The sequence below is a fragment of the Lutjanus erythropterus genome, chromosome 12 (assembly GCF_056507025.1).
Source record: "Lutjanus erythropterus isolate fLutEry1 chromosome 12, fLutEry1.hap2, whole genome shotgun sequence".
Lineage (NCBI taxonomy): Eukaryota > Metazoa > Chordata > Actinopteri > Lutjaniformes > Lutjanidae > Lutjanus > Lutjanus erythropterus.
This window is the reverse complement of record NC_139328.1, coordinates 26,017,225-26,039,447: the sequence shown is the minus strand read 5'-3', so window position 1 is coordinate 26,039,447 and position 22,223 is coordinate 26,017,225. Positions and strand designations below refer to the sequence as shown.

The following is a 22,223-nucleotide window of genomic DNA, read 5'->3' as shown; positions in this document are numbered from 1 at the left end:
AAATTGACGCTAGAGGGGTACGTTGAGCATCGTAGTTTGTAGCCAAGCGCTGCTAACCAAGCTGCTGAATTTGACAAGTTTGGAGTGAGAACATGTTTGCAGTCTAGTTGTTACCCCTGGTTGGAGTAATCAGGAATTTATGACAGCTTAAATGTGTCCAATTTGTTTAAAAGAGCTACAGATGTATCCAAGCGTGTGGCAAATCACTGGTAGATATGTATAAATAAAATCCAATATTAAAATGCTTCAGTTTATTCAATTTCCATTTCTCTAGTATGACTGCGGGACTAGTAAAGGACATAAACATTATAAATGCCACTGAAATAGTAATGTGTGAATATTCCTAAATCAGAAAAATCTGAGGTTTTTCCATTCTTCCTTTAGTGTCATTGGGGCACACGTGCCAAATTAACATCTGTGAGTATTTGCTTCCCATTTACTTCCATTCTGTGCAAGCGGGTGAACAAAACTTTCACTTCTGGTGGGGAAGAAGATTTGCATCTGTGCTTTGCGTGGAGTGCAAACAGTGGTGAACCTTGATCTGCGAAGCTGCAATCTCAACCAATTGCAAATAAGCATTTATGGTTGACCCCTAAAACAGACTACAAAACAGCAAACTGATTTCTGCATGTGGTCCATTTTGTCACAGCTGGCAATGATTACTCAGCTGCATTTGCTGACCATTCCTTTAGACCATTTTTTTAGTTCGAAGTTGGACGGGGCTATGATGGGTGTGAGGTCAACAAAGCCCAGGGATAGGTCATCCCATCCTTACAGAAATTATGAAGGTGACACTCAAAGAGAGGTCTAATCAGTGTGCGGGGCCTTTGAATTAATTCAAGTTTCAAAAAAACAAAATATAGTTTCTCTGTTGGCTTTTGTTTGGGTCATAAACAGGAATTAACCCAATAAGCAAAAGCCACCAACCATGGCTTTTGCTTATTGTGTTTATTGGTTCAGATACTTATCAAGACCATTGCAGCTGTTTTTCAGCATGACTTGTGGCTTTACTGCAGGTGCGAGGAACCAAGGCTCAAGAAGAGAATGAGTCTCTCTCTTGTAGCCTCAGATTTGGACCAATCCAAGCTCGTCCCTAAACCCAGCCAGCCATTCATGTCTGAGGATGTAGTAATGAAAGCATCAAGAAAGTCTCACATTCATCCTGCAGACTTTTACTTAGAGCTTTCAAACGAGTTTGTCAAACCCAACTGTGCCAGGCCATTTATCACCCTAATGCATACAGAGAGCAGAGTGAAGCAATCAGGATGAGAAGTGAGCGAACAGAAGAGTGCAGATGCAGAAATTCAATAATCACACAGCATTCAGAGAACATCTCTGTCTCTCTCTCTTTGGCTTTCTGTCTCTTTTTACCATTTCTGTCTTTCAAATCTTTTTTTTTTTTCATTTTCTACCTTCTATTATCTCTTTCTATCTCGTCTCTTCCTTCTCCTTCCTCTTCTCCGTGCCCCTCTTTCCCCGTCTCTCATTTTAAATAGAGTGAGAGAAGGCAGCAGACATCTTGACGTGTTTACTCACAGCCCTCAGGCTTCTGCTGACACACAAACACACACACACTCATGCACACATCACATATCTTTGATCGCCTTGTAATGATCCTGGCGAGGTGCAGCGATACGACAGATCTAATCACGCGGTAATAACCTGTACGACACACACACACACACACGGACACACACAAACTGTCTGAGATCAGAGTGATAGTAGTATCTGTGGAGACGGCACACACACACACACACACACACACACACAGAGTGATACTGTGGTGGTACTGCTCAATTACAGCCACCGGGTGTGTTGGAATATACAGCTGTGTGTGTGCATGGTGGGGGGTGGGGGGGCTTTGCAGAAAATAACCAAGGCCCTGGTGAAAATGAAATATTCAGGAAGTATGGACGTGTGCCAACACACACACATACACACACACACTTGAGTTTGCTGGATTACACAGCAGTCCATGAAATAGACTGGTAGGGGTGCAGACATCAATTTTCAACACTTGAAATAAATCTAGGATACAAAATATTCCCTCCACATACATTACAGAGTCTAATTCTTTTTTGTGCACCGTGTTCGGTTCGTGTCATCGCTTTTTTTAGAATAGAAGAACATGCATTTACATCGATGTCAAACAAACAGTGTAGTTTTGCTGTTTTGCTAAATGTGTTTATATTTTTGAAGCCGTTTAATTCCTGACCAAAATAAAACCAGCTACAGCCTTTCTCTTCCATAATTATATGCCTTTGAAGTTGTTTATCCCCTTGAAATAGCATTAGAAGACTCATAAACCTTGACATATTAAATCTCTCTGACTGCTGCTCACCTGCTTAACACTGGAGTCAGGTTACATCTGTCTTCACTCCAGAAAAACAATAACATGAGTGTGGTCGAGGAGGATATCAAATAAGCTGTGTTGTTAGGGTAAATCTGTGGGTGTGTGTATGTTATTCAGAAGATATAACTTTGCTGTGCAGTCTTGCAGCAGCAGTGGGACTTGCTGACTTGCCAGCAACGCAGCCAAGTTTTTTCTAAACGCCTGTTAACATTTCAAATTTAATCATTTTTACTTGTTTACAATCTGATTTGAATTTGCATCAGCAGCAGGCACAGAAAGAGCATTTATTCGGCCTTGTCTGGATGAAAAGACACAGCTGCCAGACTAAACTTGTAAAAGTCAACGTGATGGAGGATCATGGCAAGAAAACAAAAACTGTAACTGTAGGTTTTGGTTTGCTGATGGTGTCAGACTAAACAGGCTGAGCAGGTTCACTGTCTCTGCACGCACACATCAAACTGTAGCAGTGTGTGGAGCTGCAAGGATCAAAGAGTGTTTCCATGTGAAGCTGGAAAGAATGACTTTGAGGACTGTGCAGTTTCATGTAACTCCAGACCACATTATCTGTGACTAGAAAGAAATATAACAATCTCCAAAGGTCACATTTTTGCCCAATGTAAAGCTACCACAAAGAACTTTAATATTTTGTTGACATTAGAGACCTCTGTGGACAAAACAGTAGTGTTTCCTCTGCAACCACGAAATATTACATCAAAAATAAAATTATCTTAAGGAAAATCTCCTCCTGCTTCTCTATAACTGGCTAATGAACTACTCATTGTGACTTTGGCAGGGAAAATGTAAATAAAGGTGTTGTTTAATCTAATTTCATGGAGAATCTGACCTTGTTGCAGAATTAAGAATAACTATACAGAAATAGCCAATCTTATAGTGGATGTTCTTCTTTGCTTATGCAGGTCATATAGAAGCATCAGTATTTAACTGAGATGGCTTTATAACCAGTTAAAAACTGCTTGCAGTATCTTTTCTCTGTTGTCTTTTTTGCCTACTACCATCATAAGCACATTCATTACATTATAATGCATTTACAAATATAATGCATTTAAATGGTTTGATAAAACTCTTCTTAAATGTGTATAATCATGCATGACAAGTTATAACAAGTTTTATAAAGGATTCTAAGTGGTGGGCATAGTGCATTATAGGTTCAGCATTCATAATGCTCCATAGCTCCATGCCAAGGCGACAACAGTGTTTGAAACATTGTCTTAAATTTAGATGGAGGACACGTCTCCACTTCCTCCCACTGTACAAAACAGAAGCCAAAATATCCCAGATACGAGTGCTGCCATCTTGCACTGGTGATGTCATTTGGAGCCAGTCTGCGCAGCAGTGTTCAGCGTTGGAGCCTCACTTTCGGGTTCCTGCCCACACAGCCGGCTGACTCAATCATGAGCAGAGCTCAGCTGTCAATCATGGCATGAAACCCTGTTTTTATTTCATCAAATAACTAATTAAAACCAAACTGATCAGAAAACGTAACACTTGAACAAACATTAGTGTGATAAAAACTAGTTAAAATTGCAGAAATCATCTTTGGGCAATATTTATTTGACATGTACTTAGATGTTTTAGTTTGGCCCATGTCTTATCTAATAACATTGGATTTAAAACCTACACTGCAGGTGTCATTGGTTGCACAGCACATTATCTGCTATAAATTTAGACAGTAATAAAGACACATGGAGAACTGCTCTAAAGTATCATAAGAATAGATTTGTGAAATGGAATAATGTCATCACACAATTGCTAATAAGCATATAAAGTGCTGTTACTTTACGTAAAGCTCACAAAGTCATGTCATTGTGTATTATTAATGTTTGTGAGATATTATTTTATTTCAGAAACTTTGTAAACATTGGAGCAGTTCTGTGTGTGTGTTCATAACTGCCTAAATTTATAGCAGTTATAATATGCTGTGTAATCCAAGTCTCAGATTTTTCTTTCAGACACTTATGTCATTTTGGCATGGAGGCATAAAGCATTATGAATGCTAAATTCATGATGCATTATGTACACTACTTATAATACTTTATAAACCTTATTTTAAGTCATCATGCATGATTATATACATTTATTTTATAAACCCTTATAATTACATTACAGACATGACCTTCAGAGAAAGTGTTCCCAAACATAATTTAGTGAAAAGCAGCTGCGATAGATTAATTCAGCGCTGTCTGGTTTTACAGTCTTGTGCAGTTATCAAGTAAATATTTTATTCAATCAAAATGTGATGATAAGTTTAAATACAATGGATGGTGCATGCAGAGGTTTTCATACTTCTTCTGGTTATTGCAAACTTTATTTTATGACATTTCTTTCATGTCAATTATAATACAATATTCTTTATTACTGTGAAAATAGATATGAGCAATATAGAAAAGATTTTAATGAAAAACACATTAACTGATGACAAGTAATAATCTGAAAAGTACTTAATCAGTCATCAGAAGTGATATGACATTATCAAACAGTCCATTTCATTTAATTAATTCTTGTCTTCCTCTGTTTCTCTCTCCTCCCACCCTGATTCTGTGTCTTCTGTGTATCGCCCACCTGTGCAGTGACGGTGCAGGAAGAAGTGGGACCTACATCCTTGTCGACATGGTCCTCAACAAGATGGCTAAAGGTGGGTGTTGTCCCCCCCCCCCCCCCCTCCACTTCTGTCCTTGCTGGTATGTGGAGATGTGTTATCATGGCAACATGCCCCCCACCCCCACCATCTCCCTACCTTCAACCATTTTTAAAATGCACAAGGAAAAAAAATGTGTTGTCAAATATTAACACCTTTTATAAAATTGGATAATTGCACCAGAAATAATGATATCAAATTAGATAATTACAATGATGGGTAGTTGCACCTGAGCCAGAGAAAACAAACATATTCATTATTTTTGCTTAATTACTTCTAATTAATATCTGTTTCATTATCTCAGTTGATGCTATGCTGTTTTGATGCCATACTACTTGTTTTTTTCTCCCTGTTGTGCCAATCAAATACATTTAAACATTTTTTTAAAAAAGGGAGACGTGATTTCATATGATGATGTAAAAAGAGAGATAAAGCAAAAACAGGAAAAGAGGTGGAATGATTGGTGAAAAAAAAAATAAATGAGGTTCCTCCTTCCAAAGTCTGCAAACTGTTTTAAATTAATCAGAGTTGAATGTGAACACTTAATCTGAAGTGTCATCAAGACTCACGGCCAGTACATAAGCACATTTAAGCACATTGTGAGTGCATGATAATGACTGTAATTAGTGCATGATATAATAAACACAGTGTAGTAATTATGTAGGTACTTAATATTTCATGGGGCAGTGGCAGTTCATGACATGACGTTAAATTAAGTGTCATTTTCTTAAAGTTCATTTAGCACTTACATTTATAAATAACCCTTCCTTAGTGTGACTGTATAGCACTAATTCTTTAGGTCTCACTCCCTTAAAGGGATAGTTCAGATTATTAGACGTTGTCTGAGGTACTTATCCATATTCAGTATATTACCTGCAGTAGATGGCGGTCAATACGTCCCCAGCTTGGACAAGCAGCAGGAGTCCTGTAACAATGTACTGCTGTGGACTGTGGACAGAGTCAGCAGCAGCTTTAAAGGATAAATGGAGTCTGGCAGGAAGTAAGTCAGACAGTCATTGAACTCAAACTCCGGAGTGTGCAGTTTCGGAGCAGTGGGCTTTGTTTTCAGGATAACATGCTTAGCTTTACATTGACAAACAACTGACACTTATAATATTTTCACCACTTGGTCTGGTCTGAACAAGAGAGAACAGTATTTGACTTGTACAATGATGGTGAGGTAAAGCAATGAAAATAATCTTAATATAGCATACACTTAAACTGATATTGATTTTTTTAGGTGGCTACAATACATTTTGCTGCTGACCCTGTTCACAGCAGTATATTGTTTAGTTATTTACACCGGTTCTCCTATTGCTTCTCCAAACTGGGAGAATGGCAGCCACCATCTACTGGAAATACAATGACTACTAATCCCACTTCAAAAAAGTCTGAATTTTTTTGTTTCTGTTTAGATGTTAAGAAGAGTACGTAATGTGCAGCTTTTCATAAATAAAGTGTAATTATCTTGTAGGGAAAGTAGTGAAGTGATTTCACTTAACACACTACAGGCTTCAGTATAGTGTTAAGATGGTAAAATGGAGTAAAACTCAACAAACAGAGTAAACTATTTCTGATGAGGGTTTGATTACAGTTGACTGGTTTAAACCCAAGAAGTGATTGAAGCTGATGACAGCATTTAATAATGACTTTACATGTGTGTAAGTATGTCTGTGTAGCTTGTTCCTTGGTGAGTTTGTGTGTGTGTGTGTGTGCATCAGTGTGTGTGTGAAGTGTCCCACGGTGGTGCTGCTGCTGTAGCAGAACGAGCTCCTGGGTCTTTAATTCCACATCAAAGGGTCAGTCGGGCATCAGGGGCCTTTCCCCAGGCTGTCACACTGTGATCAGGGGCCCCTCCTGAGCACCCAGGGGCCGGGGAGAAGGGGGCAGGGCTGGGTAGGAGCTGGTGGATGTGCAGGGGGGTTGTCCTCTGTAGTCTTTCATCTCTGTCCTGCATCCCAAATTTAGTCTAAAAGGAAAAGTTCTCAACACCGATGTTGCCACCCAGCTCAGTTCCAAAGCGAAGCACCTTGGGATCAACAGAAACTGTACAAAAATATGCCACTGACAATGACTTAATTGTGTCTTTGGGCAGACTGAAACATAGTATATTAAAGCTGCCAACTTTATCATGACTGGTTTAATTTTAATTTGACTTTATTGCAACAAAAACTTGATTTTGTTGCAAGCCGGCTTCAGTAGTTGGCAGCCTAAAAAGGCAGCATGATAAAACTTCATCACCCAGGTATCATGAAGGTGATGTCTGCAAATTACTGCTCGCCACTGTCTTATTTTTAAAGTTTAATTACTTCAGTCTCTGTGTGAAGAGTTCAGGCTACAGGTAACACCAGAGTTTCATCTTTGACTTCACATTTATTAAGGGATGATTTTGATCTACTCTGTGAATATGGCTTATAAAACAAAAGCTCCATTGAAGACCAATGCCAGACCTTCATGTTGTACTCTGAGACAGAAATAAACAGAATATTTGATTAACTATCTTTTTCAATGAGACCGGGCCATTTGTTTGAGTGGGAAAAACGCATGATGGGATCAGACCAAGACCAGGACGTGTCTGAGGTTTATAATGAGGATCAAAGTGGGTTGTAACACCTGTAACATTATGTGAAATCTGTGTGTGTCTGTCTGTGGGAAACAGAGCTTTGTTTAGAGTCTTGACAGTCATTCGCATTTTAGTTTATCTAACTGCCTTTGAAGTGGTTTCATAAACCTTGTGGAATCTCCTAAACCCGATACAGGAACATGTAATCCTTCAAGTTAAAACATGAAAATCCCCAGAAGGAGCTTGGAGAATCTCACCTGACAGTGAGGACATAGGATGTTTGTCTGGTGTTTGGGAGTTAGCTGCTTTCTTTTTATTTGTTTTGTTAGTTTCTGCATTATTTTGCTTTTATTATTTTTGTTAATTTAATATTATTATTATTTATTATTTTTGCTCTTTCATTCTTTTGGTATCTACTCAGTAGTGGTGATGAGCAAGTCATTCCTCTTTGTATGTATTTGAAGTATACATAATCCTACAGTGCTATTTATGTTTTTACAGGAAAATATACTCTTTACTGATCTGACAACTGTAGTGAACACTTTGTCAATAAATATTTTACATCCAAAACCTATGGCCATCTTCAAAAATTATGATATTTTTTCTAAAACCACCCAATAGTAGAGTTATAAAAATATCCATCTGGCCTGATATTAAACTGCAGCTTACATCAATAGTAATAATCTAATAATATAAAGACAGTAATACCAAAGATTTCTGGCAAATTCAAAAGCATTTCCATCACAGTTTGCACTTTTAAACTTTAAAATAACCTACTTACATCCTGTTTGTCTTGGTCACAGTTCATTAACAACAAACGTTGGGTGTTTATGCAGCCCATCCTTACCAGAAAAATGAGAGATTATGTCATCTGTACATGCAGCTTACAACTCATATTTAGGTTTATTGTTAGATGGCGACCTCTAGTGGCTGTAGTAATAATGACTGGAAAAATATAAAGAGCGGAAGTCTGCATAGACAGGAACTCGGGCTGGTTGGAACAAACACAGGACTTTGACCCACAGGGGGACACTGGGGTTCATGTCCTAGGTGCAACTAAAAGTCAATGCTGATTTACTTAAAGGTTTATGTTACTTAACTTGCATTACGTTCGTCACTTCCATCACGTGGCGTAAAGCACTTACTTCAACCAAAACCACAATCTTTTCTTAAAATTTACCAAGTATTTTGGTGCTTAAACCAAACTGCTGCTGCTTCACGCCATTAATCACATGCGTAATGCCATGTGACTTACATCGCATAAGGTCCAGTACTGCCTGTTGTCATATTCACAGTTTTTCCTGAGAAAATCCTTCCATATATTATACATTTATTTCTGTCAGATTGGGCATTATTCCAACAACAACAGACACTGGGTGAGAGAATTATTTTCTTTTTTTTACCTTCCCCTGTGTGTCTCTTGACCGAATCATAAGAACTGTAGGAAATTTGCACTAAGAACAACTGCTATAAACACAAGTGGATTAGTGGTAAAATTGAACATTTGAGAAAAAAAACATGTGAATTGCTTGACTACATAGCACATTGTTTAGGGCACCAATATATTAGAGCTCAGAGAGCATAACTCCCTAATTTTAGGTGCACTTAGGCACAAACTCGGCCTGAGAGAGAGAGAGACTAGTCAAAACCATGCAGCAGAGGCTTTTAATGCCTGTATGGATGAAGCTACTTTTCATAATGCAACTTTACAATGTCTTTTGACACTCTCTAACTCTCCATGTCTTTTGAACTCGACAATTCCAAACTTTAATGCAGGTTTTTTGCTCAATCCAAAATAACCCTCATGGCATGATCAGTGTAATTTTCTGTCCTCTCTGGCTCCAGTTTTGATACACTCAGTAATGCTCAAAATGATTAGAAAATTGATGACTGCTTTTACCTAAATAAAGCAACTGAATACTTTTACTGTTGAAAAAAAGATAAATCAACTTAATTTTCAGATAAGCCTCAGTTTAAGTTGTCTTTTTTGAGTTTATATCATGGAATTACTCTATGAGTGAAATTTTCCTTGGAGAAATTGGCTGGTTTTCCCTCCACTACATCACTGCTCTCAGCTCTCCACTCCCCTTATTTTGGAAGTTTTTGTCTGTCCTGAGAAGCTGGAGGCCCCCAGGTTTGCAGGCTTCCCCCATCCTGATCAAAGACACTTCCCACCTCCTCCTCCTCCTTTCCTTCCTCCCTCTCAGACACAAAATCACTCCAGTTTCCCTTACCCTCCCTCCCTCCTCCTCTCTCTCCATTCCCACTCTTTTTCTCCCAAGGAATGAATTGTAAATTTGTGCAAGTATTATGGCGGTGTTGCAGGGTTGAGGAGGTATTGCGGTGGTTCTCACGTTTTTGTTTTCCCTTCTTCTTTTCCAAAAGGCTCCTTCATTTCCCTCCTCTCTCTAATGTCACCCCCTCAGCCTCACACACCACCACCACCACCCACCACCCTTCTCTTCATCTTAAGAATCGAATGAAACCCATCGAGTGCCGGAGAGCTTTTCAGCATCCCTCCATTTCTTTTTGCTTTTTTTTTTCCCAGGTCCAGCTGGTGAGCTCGGCTTCGGCTTTCTGGGGTCTTTTGCGGCCTCCTCAAGGGTCCTGTCTTTCTTTTCTCTCTCCTCCTTCTCCTCTTCTATACTCCCACCCTCCTCCGCGACCTCCACCCCTAAGCAAGGGTCTTGCTGAGGAGGGAAGTTCAAAATGAGGCTGGGGTTTTTATACTTCCTCCTTTTTTATGCCTCCACCAGCTCCTTCAAGGGAGAGTTTTGCAAAGCTCGAATAAGACGATTTTTTTTTTAATACCGTCCATTTTGAGGTTTTATCAGAACCTGCACAATAGCCCTCGGCTTGTTAAGTCCTCCCCACAAAAAAAAAGAAAAACTAAAGCAGTGAGTAGTCTGTTGCAGCTTTCCTGGCTAGAAGGGGGTCTATTGTGTTGTAAAAAAGGAAAAAAAGCTCACAAAACCTGTGAAACAGAGTAAGAAAATGGTGTGAATGAGCAGTTCTCCCACCATTCATTTCCCTCTTCATGCAGGCAAGAAAAAGAAGTGTTATTATGTGTCACAACAAGAAAAAAGTAAAGAGAATTCTTGCGCTTTTTGTTTCCTCAGAATTTGGATAGAGGAGGAGGAGGAAGAGAGAAACGGGTGGACAGAAAACAAATTAAATGTTTTTTTTTTCTCTTGTTCTCTGAGAATTTAATTGTTGCTCCCACCAATCTTGCTTGTCTCTTTTCTCTCCGTCTTCATCTCTTTCTTCTATGAGATGTCTTCCTTCTCCCTTTACATCTGTTTTTCCCTTTGTCTTTTCACAGCATCTCCTTTTTTTCTCTATTTTTCTACTCCTTTTTTCAGCTAATGTAGCCATTACTTATGCTCCTATGACATTATAAGGCAGCATAAGGTCATTATTAGCTCAGTGTGACTTTTAGAAGTAGGATAAACTTTATTTGCCTGCCAAGAGATATTTGTCTTAGACAGAAATGCTGTTCACTAAAAAATAGTCACATTAATATAATGATGTAATATAATATGCTGCCAAAATGTCCCTTTAATCCACATTTATTTTTTCATACAAGCACATTAAGAGCATCAAACCATAGAACCCCCTTTTCCATTTGTTAATTCATCCTCATGAATACTTTACATTACCATTCACCATTTTTAAATGCATTAGTGTTTCAGGCCTTTGAATGTGTTTTTATTACCTTTCTTTTCTTTCAGAAATCTTTCAAAATCTGCACTTCTTTCAGTCCTTATAGAGCCAAAGTCAAAGTGATTTTTGAGGAAAACCCATACAATACAAAAATATATAAGTATACAAATAAAGCAGAAATATGTTTTACTAGATTTTAAGAGCCTTGTGTCAAACATTTACCCTTCAGTTGGTTTCAAAGCTGAATTCAAATGTTTGCATTAGACCTAAGGGTGCTTTCACACCTGCCTTGATTGGTCCGAACCAAATGTATGAAACCTGCCCTGAACTAAGGTCCAGACCAAAAAGCCAAACCTTGACCCAAACAAAAGAGGTGGCCTCGATTCAGAACAAATTGAATCATGATTTGTTTTGTTTCTTGTGTGAAAGTTTTTTTTGTTTTTTTCTTTTAATAGTTCAGACATATAACAAAGCAACAAAACAAGGTGCAGGCACACATGGGGAAAGGAAGGGAGGTCCGACAACCTTATAAAGAGTCAGTTGGACAAAACTCACAAAAATGTCAACACTTTTCAGTTATTTTCCAGGAGGATGAAAGAGAGAAGAATTAAATTGAATTGAATTGACAACATGCCGACATCAGAGGAAAGCTCATCAAGAAACCAATCATTTGCAAGTATAGGCAGTCACATATGTCACATATAGTTCTTTAGTGTGCTCACATAATTGCAATGTAAAACCAAACCTAACCAGATCAAATGTTTACAGTATAACAAAAAAATATGAATCTTGGTTCAGACTTTGAGGTGTGAAAGCACTCCAAATGTAACTATTTTGATCATTTATAATCATTAAAAAAAAAATTTATGCAAGATAAAAATGCCTTTTAAATATGAAACTGCCACTTTTCTTAATTTATAATCATATTAAACTGAATATCTTTGGGTTTTAGACTGACAAAATGAGACATTCAAAGAAATCACATTGGACTTTGAAAAACTGGGATGGACATTTTTCAGTATTAACTACTGATAAAATCATTTATACAGGGGCAAGTAAAAGTTGGCCGCAGTGAAACTTGAACCTTGGCAACCTAAATTCTGGAACTTGACTTGAGATTGAAAAGGACAGTTCACCCCAAAATCAAAAATACATAGTTTTCTTCCTATACCTGTACTGTTTATCCCTATTTTGGTGTTAGCTGCTGAATTTTGGAGATATCAGCCGTGGAGATGTCGGGCTTCATTCCAATATAATGGAACTAGATGGCACTTGCGGTGTTCAAAACACCAAAAAATACAAATGAAAAAACCCCCCAGCAATTTCTCTTTCCAGAAATTAAGACCTGGTTACTCATTATTTTAAGCACCACAAGGTAGGTGCCCTCTAGTTCCATTAAATGCAGACATCTCTATGGCCAATATCTCCAGAGCACATACACATAAAATATGAGATTCAACTTGGTCAGATCTTCATTAGCCTGAAAGTAATTAACAAATTGAGGACATGATAATACACTTCAAATGCAGATAAAGTTCTTTGTTTGCCTCTAAAAAAATTATAATCTGCTTGTAATGTATCACAATGTCTGCTAATCTGACCAGTGTTTGGCCAGAGGTCATTCAGCCGACTGCCGGCAGCCACTCTGTCGTCAGCTGTGGGGCACCTTGCCAGTCTGGCACTCAGACAAACTGACTGGCAAGTACACTGGGACCCCAACACACACACACACACACACACACACACATACACCCACAGAGGCACGTCAGAGTTTGGCAGGGGCTGACAGAGCTCTGGTGGGCAACCTTCATGAGCTCAAAGTGAACAGGACGACTATCAAAGCCCGGCGAGGAGCTTTAAGATCGGCTCAGTTTCTTTCAGAAAAGGCCACAAGCATGTGGTCCTGTGATTTCCTTCACAAAGTCCTCTCCAACACTTTCTTTTCCCTCTTTATCTTTTTTCATCCCCAGCAACAAAACACCACCACCTAGCTGTTTGTAGAGTCAGTGTGTGTGTTTGTTTGTGCAAAGAGGATGAATGTAATCGCCTTTTGCTGTTCTGAAGGGACTCGGTATAAAACACCAGATTGACAGATGTTAGCTGGATTATCTTGGCGGCGCTTTGAACACAGTCCAACGCCATTTCATATGTGTGTGTTTCTTTTTGTGTGTGTGTGTGTATGACAGGTGCCAAGGAGATTGATATTGCAGCGACTCTGGAACACCTGCGGGACCAGAGGCCAGGAATGGTTCAGACCAAGGTACCGTACACACACACACGCCTCAATCTGTCTGTTTGTATGGAAAACTTGATACACTGCAAAAACAAAATATATTTTAACAGTCCAGCATTACATTTACAAGATCCTGTTGAGTGTGGTCAGGTCATTTCTTTAACACATAAGCTCACAAGTCTTCAGGCCTGAATGATATCATAGTAGTGGTCAGTGAAAGGAGCATATGCTGGTAATAGCAAAGAATTAATGGACTTTGTTATGACTACATCATTTAGTTTAATGGTCTCACTGGGTGAAATTAGCCTGTGATAGACGTGATAGACAGATGGTTTATCCTTTTCCAACAGCTTCCAAATGTTAAAAGTACAGTTCTTCTCTCATACAGTGTTTGCAATTCATGATTGATTACCCACGTTGACCTCTGACATTACATTGTTTGCGTTGTAATGTATGGGCCACATCCGTCGCACTAAAGGCTGTACCTCAAAGCATTACTGTTAGATTTACAGTAATTACATGAGAGTTACTGCCGTACTGAAAGTGGTATTGCTGCATGACTGTGAAGTTTGCCAAGACTTTTCCTTGGCACAAATGTAAGCAAAGGTAAAAAAAAAAAAAACATTCTCGTCACCTATCTGATAATGAAAGTCAGACAGCCAAACACAGAAACAAAGCAAAAAGCTATGCGTAATATCACATTAGATCAGTGGGAAAACTGTTGTGTAATCTACCAATATTAATATTGATTTATTCATTCAACAGCTGATCATACATGCTGTCTAGCAGACAGGCCATCTCTGTGTTAAAAATTCTCCTTCACTATCAGGAGAGTTTGTGTCTCCACAAGGTCACAAATGTCAAATTCTCATTCATGTTGACAGTCGCTTGGATCAAACCTGTGACCTTCACACCCCAGTCCAGACTCTCCAACAATCAGTTGTACCTCAATTAAAATTTCATCGGTTGGCTGGTAGTCTTTGTTCCACATCGTGAGATAGGCTGGATTAGCCTTTTTTTGGGACTCATTCCTCCACATCAGGCAAGATCAATCGATTTCTGAAAAGTAATTGAATAGGTATTATAGTTGGGTCTGACCAGATCACAGAGGAATATGTATAGAATTTAAATGGGTGGTGATAATCTGTGCTAAAACCTGCTCCCAGGGTATCAGAAGTTCTGCTTTAGTTTTATGGACTGAATGAAAACTCAAGAATAAGTATTTGAAATGGAAATAGAGTTCCGTGGAGTTTTTATTTTAATCTTTTTTTTAATTATTTAAAGAGTGAATGATAGAGGTCACAAAAGTTAATCGCTTAAATTGTAAATATTAAAATTTTTTTGGTATAATATTCCACAATATGAGCCCTTTTAAATAAAGTGACCATTAATGCACGATTTATCCCACGGATGCATACTGTAAATCACACTTCTGCACAGCCTCAGAGCTTCACCTGAAACGTGTAGAGTCATTCTACACGATGACGCTCGGCCTGTCTGGAAACTTCAATTACCGGCTGATCTGTGAACATAATTAGAAAGAAAATCCAGGTTGCATGTGAAACATTGGTGGTATCGATTTAGGCTTTATTAAACCATGTATCCTGGGCAAGCGGCTGTCACGGCGCTCTCTCTACACTCATTGATTCCCCTCGTGGTCAGGAGTCTCAGCCTCAGCACTCAGATTTTGTTTCTGATTTTTATGAGGGAAAATGTTGTTTGGGCCATTAATCTTTCACTTCCTGTGTTAAAACAATAGACTAAAGGTTAAGCATATGCAGGTCTTCTCAACATGACCAAATATGACTTGTAAATATTTCAAAATATATGTTAATATGTAGAGGAGACTGGATTAGTTTCTTCTACCAAAATTGGTGAGGTAACTTTTATGGTTGTCAGTTACCAAGAAAAGGAACAGAAGAAGAAAAAGAAGGGGCGAGGTGGGATGTATATGTGTGCAGTGATGATTATTTTCATGAAAATAGTGGGAGTGAGGAGCTGTTTGTCCCCTGTGTTCTTGTAATGTATTTAATATTCAACAAGTTTTCAAGATAGGTAACGTTTTTTGTGAGCTACTTGAAACAACGCTACAATGTTACTGCTTTCACTCACAACACAGCTGTACCAGCATTTTTATTCCTGCTACTCTTCACACATGACCTCATGCAGGAAATGTTCCTGAACATTTCAAGGATAGACTGCATGTGTAAACCCCCCCTGTGTAAACCATGTTCCAGTCTGGTGTGAAAGAACGTCGACTGGCCTGACCTCAACCTCATATAACACCTTTGTGAAGAACTGGAGCCAAATCTTGCCATCCGACATCCAACATGCTATTGTGGCTGAATGGGAGCAAATCCCTGCAGCCTGGTTCAACAGTCTTGTTGAAAGCCTGAAATCAGAGGAGTGGAGGCTCTTACAGCAGCACATTAATGCCCATGGTTTTGGACTCAGATGTTGAAAATTCTGTCTGATGTAATGTGTCAAGATTTTTTAGGAACTCAGAGCTTCTCTCAGCTGGACTATGATGACCTGACACTGATTTCAGTTAGTAAATCGAACTGAAACTATACAAGTGTGGGCAGGTAAAGTAGGATTCTGAAGGACTTTGTTAACCAGCCAAAGCTCACTTTCCACGTTGTTTTTGAAGGAACACCAGGTTCATCATCTGGCCAAAGGACTCTCTTTCCGAAATCAAACTTATGACTAATCCATTCTGCTTTCCACAGTTTTGCTCCTTTTAATGTTCTTCCTCTCCTTGTTTTCCTTTCTTTGTCTCCCTGCAGGACCAGTTTGAGTTTGCGTTGACGGCCGTTGCAGAGGAGGTGAATGCCATTCTGAAAGCTCTTCCACAGTAGAAAGGAGCACCTCCTCCTGATGAACCTCCCTCCTCCTGTGTCCATTATTTGCCTCCATTTCCGTGTCCGTCGTCGTTTTTCCTGTCCTCTCCTCCCCCCCCTTTCATGTTGTCTTGGTGCACCTTCTTTTCTCCCCTTTGTCTTCCATCCTGTCCAACCTTTACTCACCTCATCCTTATGTTTCCTCCTTATGTCTCTCCCCAGCTGTCTTCCTTTCACTTGTCTTTATTCATGTCCTTTCTCCTCTTTCATCCCACCTCCTCTTACTTCCATCCAGTCCTGCTCGAGTCTGTCTTCTTTTTCCAAATGCTTCATTCATTTCCTCTTCCCTCCTCTTCTTTGCACTCCGTTCACCTCTTCCCCTCCCTCTTAGTAAACATTGTGCCAGGAAACCGTTGAACCAATCCTGTACATAGATAGACCTTCCTTCTATTGTAATGATCCATGCAGCCTGTTTTCCAAAGTGACATTCAAACACATTTTGATAGATTGATAAATATGTTTCTCTATGTTCTGTTAAGAGTATATTTATCATAGTTTATGTTTATAGATGAAGGCTGACCTCATGGGCGTCAGTTAGGTGTGGCAAGATGTGACACTCGCCAGATAGTCGGATCTTAAAAGGGGCCTAATATGCTTTCCCTTATCTTCTGTCATATATAGTGTTACAGTGTTGGATGTTCATATTAAAAGTTGCCCAAATTTCAAATAATGAGGTAAACATATGTTAAAGTAATCCCTGTGAGCACGAGGCTCAGGCTTCAAACTGCTTTGAGGTTTCAAAAGTTTTTTCTACTTTCATGACAAGTTGATATCAGCTTGTACTCTCAAAGTTATTGTCTCTGCACAAAAGGTATTGGGGAAAATGACCAAAAAAGTGAAATTATGAGGAAATATATAACAGTTATTGACTCTTGCAGATTACCAATATAACTACATGGGAACAGAATTCACAAGTACCAAATTTATGTGACTACTTTTAATTAAAACAGTTATCTTTTTAATTAACAAGTTTGACAACATCTCCTAGGCCTCACAGTCGCTGCAAAAGGCATTTTCCACAATATTTTGAAATTTGGTTGACAAATAATGAATTGATTAATAGCAATGATAAGCAGAGAGTGGTCATTAACAACAAGCAGCCCTAGATGTGATTTTAACTTTCCAATTCATGTTCTGCCATGTCATTTTACTGAACTGGCGCCCTTGACTGGTCTCTGTTTTGAGTGTGTGTGATGTTGATCATCATGTCTGTATCACAGTCGTATTTGTGTCTAATTTTTTGTGCCATGCTTTCTGATATGTTTTCATGCACTACGATAGAGTGTCTCTCATCAGAGCCCAGTGTTGATCAGTGAGATAGATATAAGACAAAATACTCTAAATGAGTGAGGATTATTTTTCTGAACAGTAAGTGATGAAAAACTGCCCCAATTTGTGGCAACACCATTAAACAGCTGCAATTTTCAACTTATTTTAGGAAAAAAAAAAATTAAAAAGCTGCTGGTACTGGATGTGAGGTGAAAGAAAACATGCATATATATTTTTTTTCAATGTGTAATTTTCATTATCCTAGTAGAAGCAATATTGTGTTTCTTCAACCTGAATCGTTATCTCTTGTGGACAACCAATATTGTGGCTTGTCAGTGAAGTTACACTCATGTCTGCCTTAATAAAAAACACAGTAGATGGACTGGTAAATGTGTCCACCCACCTGGAAACGAGGCTAGTGTGAAACGCTTCATTTTAAAATGGCCTTATTCCAGCGGATTAACCTGTGGATTAAAGGTTTGCTGTGCTGCTACTTAATGAAAATCCCTCTGATAAACACTGAAGAACGTGCAGACTTTAATAATCTCGGGGCAGAAAGTTGCCTTCTGTCCAAAACTTTGTCTTTGAGAGTCTTTGAATCAGTTCAACAGCAGTATTTTTTGTACTTTAAATAATTAATCATTAATTCTTTTGAACCACAAAGCACTGGAATGAGTCCATTATAAAATAAAGTGTTTCTGACGAGTACTTTTATGATAAAAGAGGATAGTCTTGCTTCTGAATAGCAGCTCTTCTATGTAGCATTAATGGATGATTTGTACGTGTACAGTAGCTGAACCTGTATTGCCGTGAAACTCGTCAGCTGGTTTTCCCAAAAGTGTCTTCGGACTAATTGGGTTTTTGTTCTGTTGTAAATTAAAGGAGCATGTTTTTGCCAATTTGCTACAGATTGCTTGTAATTGACATTGCTGCTAACCAAATCATATTCCTGTGTTTTGCATTTTTGAACATACAGTAGGCTATTTTACCTATATTCCAAGCAGCCATTGGTTAAAAAAAAAAAGATTATTGTTGTTACCAGATAATGCAGAGTGAACTTTTCACAAAATAATTAAACCTGAACAAACATTAAATGTAGGAAATTTCTACTAGTTGATTGTCATATTGTATGGAAATGATTAGAAACCAATGGCTGCCACAAATCATTCACCGATCATTGGTGGTTGATGTAAAACGTATCATGACTGCCGCACCAGTGCACGAATATCACCCAGGACTGCAGATTTGAAAACTCTGGTATACCGCTAAACACAGAGAGATTAACCTGGCAGTAATAGACATAATCAGTAAGTGTGAACTTGTTTGGCAAGCTCTCAAATGTATATGACTTTCATTTGGATCCCGCAGTCCAGATTCCTGCAGCACAAGGAAAGGCTTCCATGGCCTACCCATAAACCTTCATGTTTGTGTGCTGAGAGAAATAATAACAGTAAAACCTTGGGTTTTATGGTTAAGTTCTTGTTGATTGGGATTGTATTCAAAGCAAGTTCGATAAGAACATACTTCATATTCAGGTTGAACACTACAAAACACTATTAATATGCTTGGTATGAACACTCAACACACAATCTCAAGATGTCTTTGGGAAACCAGCTCTTTTATGTAATATGAAGTTGATATCACTCCTTTCAATTGGCTGACAGATTCTATCCATCAAAGTCTAGTTTAGTTTGTCCAATCTAATGTGAATCACCAATAATATGACTTGCATACACTATGCTACTAGTGCACGGCTATTTATTCAGAAAATTAGTGTGCTGTACTTTCCTGTGGCCTCGAGATGATCTTTGCAAAACTCCTGAAGCAAACAATGTTGGTTTATTTCTTCACTTTATTTCAGACTATGTGTTGCACGAGAAGCTCTAATGACCTTACAAGTGCAAAAGCCAAGGATTATCATGTCTAAACAGTGCAGATCGTGGTTAAAATGAGTTAAAAGGTAGTGCAGTATCAATATGATGTAACACTGCAGCAAGCTGGTGTCATGTGGTTGGAATCAACTCCATTTTTCATCACAAAACTGAAACATGCTGCAAGAAATGCTCCTTATAACAGCTTGTTTAATGTAGGAAGAGATCTTCTCTGCCTTTTTAAAGGTACTGTCATGTATGTTACACAAATGTGGATACAAGTGAAAAGTGCATTGAAAAAAACATAATTATCTGATTCTATCGGCTATTTTTTAATGTGAGTCAAAACTAAAGTTGCTATAATGGGTATTTTTTATGCAGTACATCTTCTCCAGTGCTGTTCTTTCTTTCATACACTCCATCAAGATTCAATAGATGGCTGGTCTGTTGCATTAACACTGTACATAAACCAAAAGAAAAAAAACTAAACAGAAGATATTTTGTTCTATCGGTGTAAACAACTTGTGAATAAAGTCTCATTGTCGATGCGGTATTGTAATGCAATCCTCACTTGTGTTTTGTCTCTTTCTTTCTGTTTTGCCACCGTTGTACATAAAACTTGTGCTTGGGACGTAATTGTACGCTATCATTTTTACCATCTGGGTGGGCGGTGAAACATCTGTTTTATAGAGCACTGAACAACTGGCTGCATTTTAAATCAGATACAGTGTCGTTAGGTTAGGCGTCACACAAAGCTCCATCTTGCAGTAGATGGTGTTTACAGCTCGTCATTCACTGTATCCCAACTTTTTATTCTGCACTCATCCGGTGAAAGTTGTCTTAGAACACCTACTCGTCTCCTTCACCGTCACTCTGTTGCTCATTCACAGTTTCGTACTTTAAAGTTTTTCGCAGGGAAGAGACATCTGTAGGTACAACTACGAATGGGCAAATAATTGCAATTCAAGGCCATAGCTATCTGGTTTAGCTGTCTCTCTTTGCTAAAACAAAATCAAAAAGGGACTTCCCATTGTTCTGACAGCTTATTACTCCAAAACCCAAGTATCATGAGTAGGTCTTGGTTGAGGTTGTCATGACTGCAACTCTGCTTTGGAGTGGGAATGAGAGTTTGTTTTTGGGATAAGGGGTTCTTGGTTTCCAGTCCAATGGGACTATTGGGGGCACAGCATATTGAAAAAAAAAACTGAGCCATGCTTAATGGATAATGATGACACCAAACCATGTGAAATATAATGTGAGGAAGCATTTTTTATTTATCAAAACTGATGATAAAGGTAGGGCTTTTGCTGGCTTTGTCAAATATAACTGCCATGCAGAGAACAGGTTGATGAGACCGAGACTAAAGTGTCCACTACATGTGGTGTGAAATTAAAAGTATGACTTAAAAGAGGCTAAAAAGCTCCATAGGGTTGCAAAATGTATGCAAATTCTACCTTATTGGAGCACAATGAGCAATCTCAGTCATGCTGTCATCTGATAGGCCTTTTTCCAGTGAAACAGTGAAAATTTCAGTTAGCTTGATCTTCTGTGGTCTTAATCACTGCTTTAAACCCACTGATGACAATCAGCCCCTCAGTTTAAAAGCCATTCTGTGGCCAAAATGAAATGTCTATTCTTTTTATTTTTTTACACATAGGCATGACATCAACTTGACATTATTATTCAACCAGTGTCTATTTAGATGAAGCGGAGTGGATGAATAGCTTTTTCAGAGTGCTTATTCAGGTGAAACAGCAGTTTGGTATTGATTGTGGAGAAAACGCTCTTGGTACATAAGCTAGTGCTGCTGGCCAGCAGTGTTGACTTAGAAAGTAGGAAGCGGGGAAATCGATTTAGCGAGATGCTGCTTTCTTCAATGATGAGTCATATGAGTAGATTTAGAGTGTCTAAGTGTTGTATTTTCACACCAAGCTGCACACAGACTGCACCTTCCATTGTTCTATATGCAAACTCACAGCAGCTGGGATCAGGATAGATTTGACAAAGACACCTTGAAGTAGGAGCCTACAAATGAGCACGAGTTTTGGGCCCCTTAGATTTAGTTCACATGATAACAGCTACAAAGTCTGCTTTGAAAAGTTCATTGTATGAGATTTTAAAAAAGAAAAAAAAACCTTTGTGTCTAATCTTCTTCTGTACCTTTGAATTATCCGTGTCTTTGAAGAGGTGCTAGACAATTAAACTTTACTTGCCTTACCTATTGCTTCCAGTAATTTGCATTGTGTCAAATTTTTTTATTGGGAATTAAGTTGTTAGTTGCTCAAAGTCAAACTGATGTTTCTGGACAGATCTTCAGGGATGTTCCTGGAATCATCAGGTGTTTCAACATCATACACACTCCTCTAGGTGACAGCTGAGACTGATCAGACCCCAGCTTGTGTCCAGCTGGCTAGCTAACTAGTCCGTTCCTCATGGATCTCTTCTTTTGAGCAGCTATCTAGAGGCTTTCTCTGCTGCCTCTGTGGTATTGTGGATGGATCTTCTCTTCCTTACTCCTTTGATGCCCACTGAACTGAAGGCTTTGTACAGGGATTGGGCTGCAAAACCCCTGCCTCCGTCTTCTACTGGGAGACACCTTTCTTTACATCTGGCTTGTTGACACCTGCTGGCCAGTTGCTCATACTTGGCAAGCTTCCTCTCAAAGGCCTCTTCCAAGCGGTCTTCCCAAGGTACTGTCAGTTCTGACAGCTGACA

At 38.8% G+C, this 22,223-nt stretch overlaps 1 protein-coding gene across 1 annotated transcript in view; it reads left to right on the top strand.

The window, feature by feature from the left end:
- Positions 1–18,536, top strand: part of LOC146318071 (receptor-type tyrosine-protein phosphatase N2-like) — a 299,017-nt gene extending 280,481 nt beyond the window's left edge. Inside the window, exons 21-23 of the mRNA XM_084731518.1 lie at positions 4,942–5,006; positions 13,422–13,495; positions 16,255–18,536. Coding sequence (XP_084587644.1) covers positions 4,942–5,006; positions 13,422–13,495; positions 16,255–16,326 — 211 coding nt within the window. The 3' untranslated portion in view covers positions 16,327–18,536. The remainder of the gene's footprint in view (positions 1–4,941; positions 5,007–13,421; positions 13,496–16,254) is intronic.
- The last annotated feature ends 3,687 nt before the right edge of the window (positions 18,537–22,223 follow it).